General features: G+C 40.1%; 1 protein-coding gene across 4 annotated transcripts in view; it reads right to left on the bottom strand.

The window, feature by feature from the left end:
* Window positions 1–372: 372 nt before the first annotated feature.
* The window catches only part of UNC5D (unc-5 netrin receptor D), a 136,508-nt gene continuing 125,405 nt past the window's right edge, over window positions 373–11,475 (bottom strand). For all 4 annotated transcript variants that reach the window (XM_035345142.1, XM_035345144.1, XM_035345143.1 and 1 more), the window contains 3 exons: window positions 11,045–11,209; window positions 9,015–9,193; window positions 373–8,307 (listed from right to left, as the gene is read on the bottom strand). In XM_035345142.1, coding sequence (XP_035201033.1) covers window positions 8,103–8,307; window positions 9,015–9,193; window positions 11,045–11,209 — 549 coding nt within the window. In that variant the 3' untranslated portion in view covers window positions 373–8,102. The remainder of the gene's footprint in view (window positions 8,308–9,014; window positions 9,194–11,044; window positions 11,210–11,475) is intronic.

Raw genomic sequence — 11,475 nt, 5'->3', positions numbered from 1 at the left:
TTTTGCATCTTACGTCTTGCACAAAGCAGAACATATGTTGCTTTTGCAGTGCCAAGGACAAAGACATCCTTGTCCTGGATTAGAGCTTGTACATATATGCAGACAAATAAACAAGGCAAGGCACTTTAGTGAAATAGTATAAAAGCAAGATGCTATTCTTGAACTGGTTCACTGTGGTCACCTAAGGGGTAAACTCCAGTTCTGGTCCCGTTCCTGTAGACTTCAGTTTTTCTAGAAAATGGTGCCCAGTACTCAGTTCTCCAGCACACTCCCATACAAGGCTCACTATAAAACCAGTGAAGCATTCCAAAGCGCTCCTATCTGAACATCTTGTTTTATCACAGAAATTAATGTGCCACTCAGACAGTAATCTGCGATGTCAGTAAAAGACTCTTTATTCATAAATAACTGATATGCAGTAATTTATGTCTGTACATTTATCTTCAAAAGGCTATAGCCGTACAATTTTTGCAAACTCTACATAAAACATCCAAACTGTCCATTATTACATTTTCAGTACAATATAACACAGCTGTTTGGCATTACCAAATATATATATGTATATATATTTATATATGTACATGTGCTGAAAAAAGAAGCCAGTGCAGCCTTTTCCAAGGAGTCTTTCCCAAGTATTTTACTGTACAACATTCAGAATTTACATCGATAGAACAAGGCACAGAAAGTGTGGTATGAAGCCAAGGCCATGCTTTTCATTTAATGTCCTTCTATCTCTCCTTCTTACTCCTTCAGCTTCATACTATAGAAAGCAATCAAACCTCTGCTCTTTTTTCAGTTCTAAACATACTTAAACCATGGGGAGAAGCGGGGGGAGGGAAGAATGCGCAGTTGACTGAGCAAAAGTCAACGTTTCAGAACCTGTTCACTGTATAAATAGGGGAGCAGAAGAGAAAATACGTCTCACTATACAGGAATAGTGGTTTTAATATTTATTTAGTGTGTGTGCGTGGTTTTAATATTTATTTATTGTGTGTGTGTGTGTTTAGGTTGAGGTTCCTCTCTCCCCGTTTTGTCAAAAGGCTGGTCAAAAGTTTTGGAAATTGGAAATGCAATGGAAATTTTCAGTTAGGTAGCTCTAGCCATGAAAAACACTGATTTAAGTCTCGACAGACTGACCAGCATTCAATTTTACTTCTTTTGAATTAAAACAGGTGTGCATTTAAAGTTTTTGTACCCATTTATAAACTGAGATCAGAGTTGGAGTGGGAATGGATTTGATTAAGAGGTGGGAGGAGGTGACTACTTCCCAAGTCACAAGTTACGTGGTGTCTGTTTATTATTCCCAAATATATACCAGGAGCACATACATGCCACCTCCCCAGTGAGGCACCTGTGTACTGCTTACCGATGCATTAGGAAACTGTGAGATTCAGTGATGGTACCTGCTTTTTAGACTGAAAGTGGAAAGAACGCATGTAAAAATATTCCTCCCTCCCCTGCCAACTTCAGTGCACAAATGGGGGAAAACTGAAAGCACTGTTTGGAAGGATGCCATCATCGTTATGTTAATATTGCAAACCTCAGTAAGGGAAATACCAGGTCTTACAATTCTAAACTGAAAAAACAAAGCTTCAGCCAGTTCTAAGTGAGGATTTGTTAGGAAACATTCTTGTTCTCTGTAGCAAATACACTTGCTGTTAGATCCATGTCTTCCCCCTCCTGCTGTGTCAGAAAAACTTACACCAGGCTCGGTGCGCAGCACCCTGAACTTCCTATTCTGCTACACTTTTCCTTTTGGGATTAGACAATAAGATTTATATACAGAGACCAGGTAACACGGGGGGGTGACATCTTCTTAAATCTGCAGAAGTACATTCTCAACCAAGGTTACCACACCAGGGGCAGACAAACTAAGTAGCTGCTGACAAAACCACAGTTCTACAGTAGGTGAGCGGCTAATCTCATTAGGTTACAGTACACTACATTACAGATCAGGGATGGGTCATCTAATCTCCCTATCCCTTAACTAAATTTTCACAAGTGACTTCAGCTCTAGTTACCCTGTGACAGCAAGGCAAGAAGGCTACCCATTGAATCCTGGCTCACCTGGATTCCCTTGTAAAGCACAAACCAGTTATTCAAAACAACTGAACAGCTTATTTAAATGCAGCTTTTGCAATAGCTTGAAAATTACAATACACCCCTACCCACCCAAGCCCCAGACAAGAAACACTAGTAAAGTCTGTACTATTCACCTCTAATACAAAAAATATAGTGGCAAATTCCTAGACATTTATTTTATTTTTGGACAGAACAGTGAACAAGAATACTGACAGGTTTTTCTTGTGGCAATGAGTAGAACATCGGTTCTGTTTGCTGCATTGCGGGCACTGTTACTATCAAATGCTTCTCTAAGTGATTCTTTAATCTTAGAGCGGTTTATTTATTTTTGTCCATGTTGGACAGGAGATTTTTGCTACTGTTTGTTAGTGTTGGTAATGAGAGAGAAAAGCTAGACTGTGTTATTAGAAAATGAATCATGATCTTTCGCCAGTGGATTGAGGTTTTGTTGTTGTTGCTGTGGGTGTTGTGTGCCATATACCTGCTGGTTAAGTTACTGTATTTATCCAGGAAACCTTTAAGTTCTAGGTAATTTTTAACTAGACAATCATCACCTATGCAGGAGAGGATATATGTGCCATTTTACATGCTGCTGCAGAAAAACCACCAGCCTCTCCTGAAGCAGGAATCGTGTCAAGGGAGTAATTTTACCAAGCATCTATCACAAACAAACATCCCATGGAAAACACTCTTCAGCAGGTTTAACATGCAAAAGGTTCTCAGTGAATAACGTTAACCATCTCTACGGCTGTATAAAAAGTGTGAGAACTTCCTATGTATCATCCAAATCAGTAACACAAAGGCTAGAAAGACAAATCTTCAGATCAGTCACAGCTGTTGAGGACTTAGATAGAATTTCCTGTTTCCGTTCAGTTAATTACCATCCGAGACGTAACGCAGTCCTTTGCTTAAATGTAACTCTGTGTTCTACAGGCTTAAACAGACTGAAAAATATCAAATCATGACGAGAAGTCCCCCGACAGTTTCTCACTTGTTTTAGCTTCACTGTATACCTAAGCTATATTTTTTTTCTAGTGGAAGGTAGTAGCTGGAGTCCATCAGTTACTGAATGTTTTAAAACTCTCTAACAGCAATGCCTTTCACCTGAAAAAAAAAACGCCACAAAACAGAACGGACCTGTGGTATGAGGCCCACACAGAGATCTCTGATCAGGCCCCTTAGGCTGATCAGCTTCTCTCTTAACGTGCTGAAAACAAGCTGTGCACAGGCCCAAGGAGGAGGGGACCAGCTGTTGCCAGAGATAAAAATATTAACAAAAATAGTGCTTTGTATTGTAAGAGAATTGTGTTGATACCTTTCCATCTATTACAAGAAGTCCAATAACATTTTTGTAGGAGTACATCGTGGCTTTATGGGACTTGCGCTGGTAAATGAGGTTAGAATTTAAATCTACAGAGCAGGCTTCTTTTCTTAGTGGCTTAAAGGTTTTTAATGTAAACTACTAAGACTGCAAAAGCAATGTTGTAAAAACTGTAAATTAGCTTTACGATGCTGCAGTCTGGCAAAGCTGTGAAGTGCACCATTTTAGTGACAAAATTGTAAGTCATTTAAAAAATGTAACTATTAGTCTTAAATGACTCACAGTACAGAAGTATCTGGAAGTGCTTAGGAAGATGAAAAAATACTCGAGCAGATTCTTTGGTGATGTAAAATCAGCATGGCTATTTCACTGCGTCGGGCTCAGGGCAGCTAGATGGAATCTGAAGTGTACACAGTGGCATTTCTCTTTTACTTTTTGGTTTGTGAAGACACTTTTTAAAGTTGTATTTCGAAAGTAATCATTTATAAAATAGAGGAAAAGAATCAAGTTTGAATTTCTGGCCTCTAATCCTACTTCAGATGCGCCTTTACTTCTGGGTTTTGGATCAAATCACATACATACACACACGGATTTCCAAAAACAATCTTTGCAACAGTGCTGTTAAAAATATGCTCTTAGAATTTTAAGATTGCTAATCCTTTCCAACATATCTATTTGTGCAGCATTTGCATACAAATTCTGAATTATCATTCTGCGAGAATACTGTGTTGCAAAGCATCCTTAGAGCTGACTGGGGGGGGAAAAAGCTGACAGAATTTATCAGCTGCTTCTTACTGTGAAAGAGCAAAAGAAAACAACATTTAACATCTTTTACTTCTAGTGTTTTGCTATTTGTTGTTAATGGTAGCAAAATCCATTTGTAGCTCATTTATATGGTAGCAGAAATATCCCCCCCATGTTATAATTTCTCTATCTCTAAAACTGGGACAGTGCATGAAAAGGGGAGGAGATCCGGCACAAGCCTCTATAATTAAAAGTGCTAAGTTTTATTAATATCATCCCATGATGCTAACGTAAAACAACAGAAAGGGAGCATCTGAAAACAGGCGTATCTGTACCAGATACAGATGGTAATCAACAGATGCAAATTTCCCAGGAGTAGGAGAAAAGGGAAGAGAAAAAGACTGAGCCTATCTTTCCACCTCAGGTCTAAGTTATTGTCTGATTACTGCTTACTCTGACCATCGTTATCACGGAGAACAAGGAATTTCTTCTTTACAGAAGACTTTATGATTTGACATTCTCTGTCACATCTCGGTCTTATCTTAAAGCTACGCAGTTTTTCCTCAGTTTTATGTTCTGGATGTTCAGGCAGCTGAATCCACTCTGATGATGTATTAGCTTGAGTCATTTACACAGTAAAGTCAGTTACTGTGCTCTCAGGAGTCCCACACTCTCACAGGCATTTCTCGTGGCTTTATGCGATAGCAAGATCTTCATCCTCTGTGATTGATACGGAATGTGGGAACAGTGAGGAATGGAGGAAATGAAAGAATTGAGTGATTTAGTCTGCATTCTCGTTGAATAGCAGACAGGTCATTGGTCACTCCATCTCCACAAAGATACATAACTAGAGATGATACAGAGAATAACAAGGCTGTTCAGGGAAACAGAATAGAGCAGGATTTTTCAGCCTAGAAAAGAGAGTGAGGGGAAATGAAGTCTGTAAGATAATGAATAATGTGGACAAGGTGATTTGGTAACAGTTGTTCAGTATTCCTTATTACACGGAGCTAGGGAGGCCCAGTGCAAGTGCTAGGCAGCAAGTGTTAAACAAAGGAAAGCTTGGAAAGGAAAGGCTGTTTAAAGAAAAAGACACAAACAGGATTGTGGCACTTGTGGCTAAATGGATGTTTTGTCTGATGTACTATGGCAGTTCTGAGAAGACTCAGGTGTTCATCTCGATAAACTCACACCAGCAGTGTAGGCCAGCAGTCTAGTTACTGTTTCAAATTCCTTTCCAGGGGGATAAAGTACAGAAGTATTATGGCATTTCTAGTCCAGTTAAACAATACCAGGGCATCAAACTGTAATAGGTTAGAAGAAATCAGTGTTCTTGGTTTAGGCTCACAAAAGGAAGGTCAGCAACAAGGAAGCTGCTTTGCTGTAACTGAACAAAAACCAGGAAACGAAACCTAAAGGGAAGCAAGAATGCTTCATCGAGTACTGCAAAATTAAAATCTTACCTCAGGCCCCAGACTGAACAGCTTCATCCCTGGCACTGTAAGAAACTTCAGCATCTATTCCTTTTCAGTACGTTAGCTCAGACACTAGGCTTTGCTGGCTCTGACTTGGATTTTGGTGTGCAGCCCAGATCCCTCCTGTCTGCAGGCCCTTTCAGGGGTACTTTGGGGTTCTGGCCACCTCCTGGTTCCTCTCCCTCAGCCGTACTCAGCAGTCAGCAGCAGCGCTGGGTGTCGCTGTACAGAGAGGATTTTCAAACCTACCCAAGTCTTGACTGTAAACACTGCATTTCCTGAGAAAGGCTTTAAGGTCTAACTCCATCATTTGACCCTACAAGTCGTGAAACAGGAGAAGGCATCACACACGGCTCCTCAGAACGGCATGACTGTCTTATGGCCCGTGCCAGGTAGTGTTTAGGGCTTTGTTGTGGAGCTAACCTAATCTAGCTTGAAAAAGCAGCAACCAAATTAAAACTGCATCTGAGGAGAAGCTGAGAACAAATTAACGGCTGGAGAGTGACTGTAGCAGGTTTCCCAGACAACGACAGCTCACTAGAACTCCATTGCTTTTCTGTAGATGCCATTCCCTATTTTTTTTATTCATGACATTTTGTCCAATGAAGAACAGGTTTCTGAGGAGGAGGAATGGAAGTCACTCGAAATATAACTCAAACACAGACAGAACCATGTGCTGCTGAAAAAAGTGACAGCTTGCTGCCAAATAAGCTGGTATTTTTGTCTCGGTCTTAAATATGCCTGCAGCCATTATGATTTCCCATTGCAAACAGGAACTCTGATGTCAGACTGCATGAAATACTAAAGTGCAAAAAATGTTTGGGGAAGTCTATGTATTTGTAAGTCTAAGGCTATTCCAGCCTGCTGAGCTGGGAAAGCAATGGAATTTGCAATTTCAGATCAACAAGAATAAGCAAAGTCTCACATCAAGAGCTGTTGATTGCACTTTTCAGAACTGGCATCCTGGATAAAGAAATAGTTTCAGCTGATTATAGATTTGCACACTGAGTACCCACCCTGTGGCTTGTTGTGCTGGTCTCAGCCAAATATGAGTTGTTTTTTTTAAAAATACGGAATTCACATTTTCAATTTCTTGCTTTTCCATAAAGCTCCTCAGGTCTTGTTCATGTTCATGCTTTGTACTGATTGTGCTCCTGTCACCAAAGCTGATAGCCTTGGGCTAGAGCTAACAAGCACCTTGGCTAATTGTCAAGAATACATGAGTGAAACTACTGGTTAAATTTGGTTTGCTACTAGTTCTACTAGGACCCTCACTCACAGTGACAGCTGTGGTTGTTTTTTGGTTCAGTTGAAGTAATAAATTATTTTTGTATGAGGTGGGTAAAAAATGAAGAGAATTCACTAGTTAAATTCTGGTTTTGGTGATAAATGCAATATGTTTTTAACTAAACCAAGCATAACATAGCCAGCTTTATATTCTGCAAAATTTGCAAACTGTACAATGAAATGGAGCCAATTTTTGGCAGTACTATGTAGGGTTTATCCTTTCAATCTGAAACTAAACCAAAATTAAGCTGTACTGATAGAATTCACCTTTGCTTTTTCACTTAGTTTTTCCCCCCTCCCCCCCCCCTCCCCAATCATAAACTTGCTAAAGTAGGGCTGGCAATCTCCTGAATTTTATTTGGTTATTTAAATCTACCCCCAAAGAAACATTTTTGACTGGGTGAAAATTTCTCCCACGTACTCGCGAACACTGATTCCACAGAGAACGACTTTGTTCTGTTCTGTCGTTAAGGGAATAGGCAGAAGACTGCAGCAAAGGTACTTACGGGGGGGGAACGACTTTTTTTAAAAATTGTTTGAGTGACATTTGGTATCAATTAAATAGTTGTAAGATCTATTAATTCCTCAAATGTCTGAACAGCATAAGACCACATTTTCAGTAGTCCTGTAGCTAAATTACAGCAAATACAAAGTGACAACATGATGCTAGGAAATGACATTTTAAATCCGCTCTTTAAGTGTGTTAAGTTGGAAACGCAGGACAAAGGGGACTCAAGGCCCCAAGAAGACAAACCTTTAAACCAGGATTAACCTCTAGTGGCTCTAAATATTCACCATCATATTTGCTGGTAATCACTAGGCATTATACTCTCCTTTAGCATCACTGTTTCCTTAAATACTTAAATCCTTAAATGTCATAATATTTACCTTGTACGGTTCTGTATATCACTCCTTCCTGCCCCGGGCAATGATAGATGTGTGGTTTTGTTTCTGAATTTGATATATGAATCTTAAATGAGAGAGGACTGTAGCACAGGGAGAGCTTGTGTTTTCCTTATTACTGAGATGATTTTTAATAGGGCTTCTTCTGCTCCTCCAGCTGAAAACTGCATTGTGGAAATGAGCGTCTGCTTCCTTACAGTGTGCAGAAACCCTTACTTCCTCCCTGCCAAAGAGATTCTCTAGTGTAAAAGTCAAAGCTGGCCATCGGTTCTTGAATGGAAAAGAAGGGACTAAAGTCCATTTTGTCTGCTGTAGTTGAAGTCAGGTTCCTCAATCTCAGTTTCTGTTATGTCTGAGATTTTGGAGTGTGTCCTTCCTATTTCTTCCAGTGCACAAGCAAGGGAGTCAAGGTCTCCGTCATGTTGATGTCGGGCTTCCCAGAGGTCCAGAATGACAGCAGATGGACTGCTTTGTGTAGCAAAATAGGAGAGATTCCTGAAAGGAGGGGGTGGGGGGGAAGATGAAACAAAAGGATTAGGAGAACCGTACAGTGTAACACTATGAAAATGTTCACTGAAAATGGAAGTGCCCTGTGTTGTGCCTGTAGAAGTATTTAGAAAAACAAACAACAACAACAAAAAAAAAACACTGGGAAACCTTCAGTAAGATCTAATTAGATGTGTGCAGGGAATCCTCCAAAGGACATACACCGGTGCTTTTATTCTTTAAATGTTACTTGCTCAATTTAGCAGAGGTAGAATGAACACAGGATTCATTTCTTCTGAGGTACGTAAATGCTGGCCAGCACTTACCATCCTGTGTATTGATTTAGAAAACAAGTCAGTTCTGGAGAATGTCATCAGCTGGAGAGCAAGTTTAGTAAGAATTTGTCAGGGAAAATCTTCCAGAGTCTTGTACTTTACCAAGACCTCAGTCTTGTGGGTGTACCAACTGAGCTTAGAAGCTAACATCAGGTGGGATGGGACACGTGGGTTTATTCAGAGGAGAAAACAGTTCCTGTTTTCAGTAGCTAGTTATATAGATAAGAAAGTTACAATTAATCCTTGAGAAGTAAGAAAGGCGATTACTATTTACACATCTTTAATACCAGCAAGCAAGCAAGCAAACCCCATAACATAATAGCAGGAAATCATTCTTAGTGCCTATGTAAATGTTCACCTTTCAAAATTGCCTTCCATTACCTGCTGATGCTGTTTTTTTGTGCTAACATCTGCCAGTCTTTGCCTTTGGCATTGGGTGTGTCAAATGTTGCGCAGATCCTTTGTCTGATGGAGTAGGGGATTTTGAATGCTTTTGCGCCCATCTGTGCAGGGAAGTTGCTGTCATCATGTGCAAAGAAAGTGATGCTTTCTCTTTCACTCTACATAGAATATAAAAGCAAAGCAGTTAGTACAGCATCAGGCTTTGTGCCTGCCTTCAGGTCTGTAGGTGGCTCTCTTTAGCACAGTCACAGAGTGACATCAGGAGCCCTACCATGTACTCCTGGTTATGAATGGGGAACTGAGACAAGATTTTGTGCACAGCCTCGTCAAAACGAGAATAACTGTGAGTGCAGAAGTTATTTGCTGTATTCTTTCTGCCGCCTTGTTATGCAGGATCAGCCTGCAGTGAGTTCAGCTACATGTACCTGTTGGTGCATCAAATCCACTTATGGAGGAAGAAAGCATCAAATCTGAGTCTGTGATTCCATCTACGGTTTGTAGAAGTGACAACAGACAATGAAATAGCTAGGAGGTTATTTTCTATCTGTGAAGGAACTTCTAGCACATCACAACCACTTATGTCTAAAAACCTTTAAAATAGTTTAATTTTCCTTCCACAACTTTCTTTGGGTAACAGATGAAGTCCAAGAGAGCAGTGACTGGGAGGTGAATGCCCCAAAAGGATATGGCTGCCTAAATCTTTAATTGCTTAGGCCTAAAATGCTGATAAAAATCTCCCCTTTGTGATTATTTAAAAGCTCCTGAATTCTGTAAGTACCTCAGTTCTTCCACATTAAAGATCTCTATGGAATCCAGGTCCTGTTTGTAGATCCATCCCTTTCTTTTCCTATGAAATTCTACCAGTCTTGTGTAATGGAGTCACATTTCCATGCATTATTAGTTTCAGAGCAATGCAGCATAAATATTAAATAACAATGATGCTATAGTCTCTTCATATAACATTTATGACACATCCCAAAAGCCATCCATGCAAAGTAATAGCAGTGCTGTAGATATATCTCGTTGTCTGACTGTTTAAATTAAATATGCAGAACAATTGTAGGTTTTCATACCCTGCACATGTGAGATAAGCTACTGCTACCTGGTTAGTTCAGGGAATTCTAAAGCAATGAACAATTCAAGTATTCAGTTGTTATTTCTTTATTTGTTTTATAGTCAAATTATCCTCACTTTTCCTTCACTTTTTGAGATAGTCAGGAGAAAGCCTTCCATATTAGCAAATCTGTTTGAGGACAGAATTGTTAGATGCTCTGGGGACTTGTGGATAGATAGGTCCCTTAAAAGAAAAAAAAAAAGGTCACAGATACTTAGAGAAGGACAGAAAGTACTGAGATGTTTAGAGGACAGAAGTTTTTAATGGAACTTCTACAAAGAACTGGCAAATGCTCAGACACTCTGAAAATGTTTTTATCCTGAATGACTTTTGTGGTTTTCTTATTTAGTTGCCACATTCTTTGCATAGTGCATTTAGCACATGAACATGAATCTTTAACACAGAAGTATCTGGATACTTTTAAAACATTAATCAATGAAGATGCATAACAATCTAAAAAAGGTAGCTGAAGTTCTCATTGCTGTAGGACTCATTACCAGCTTGCTCAGTGCACCGTTGCTTTCTTTCACGTGTGAGCAAAGCTGCAGTTGTTCGAAAGACATTCTGTGTATACAAAATGCCCCAGTGGCCCGACAACATCCAGGCAATCCATCCATTTTCAACTCTCAGTGCTCTGCAAGGTACTCAAAAACTTTCTGCAAGAAAACTATTACTACCCACTCAAAAATAGATGATGTTTAGTGTTGTAAAATCTCAAAGTACATCGTTTGATTTCTACTGGAAATAGAAATTAATGCCTCGTAGACTTGTTACAGCTTTGAACAGGCTGTGAGAAAACAGACTGAGGTAGAGATGGCAAACACAGGGAGGGATTGTGGCTCACACTACTCAACAACTTGAAAAAAAACACCACAAAACACAGAGAACACTTTACCTCTAGAATGGATGTCTGGATCTGTAGGATTTGCTCGTGACCCTTGACTTGTCGGACGCAGATCTTGCAGGACAGCTGTGTCGTGGCAGGAGTGTAGCGCTCCAGCGAAAAGGCACAGTGCAGCGGCTTCTGGTTGCTGCACCACACACGAGAGAACGGGACCTCCTGCGACAGAAAGTATCCCCCGAGAACAGGGAGAAACACTTTCAGTTTGGTTCTCCCTTTATAATTAAGTTCTTAGCAGACAGAATGTAAATCATCTCACAGCTACAGAGTGACACTGGATCCTCCAAGAGGCACAAGATGCCAGGAAAACAGCTGCTTTCAACACCTGAAGGTGCCCGTCTGTCTTCCTAACATGCTTCCCACCGCCTCTTCCTGCTCTACCACCCCAGCAGTTTTTAAGGGTTCCCCCTACTGACTTGTGAACG

The sequence above is a fragment of the Oxyura jamaicensis genome, chromosome 22 (genome assembly GCF_011077185.1).
Source record: "Oxyura jamaicensis isolate SHBP4307 breed ruddy duck chromosome 22, BPBGC_Ojam_1.0, whole genome shotgun sequence".
NCBI lineage: Eukaryota > Metazoa > Chordata > Aves > Anseriformes > Anatidae > Oxyura > Oxyura jamaicensis.
The sequence above is the reverse complement of the archived record's forward strand: the minus strand, read 5'-3'. Positions and strand labels throughout refer to the sequence as shown.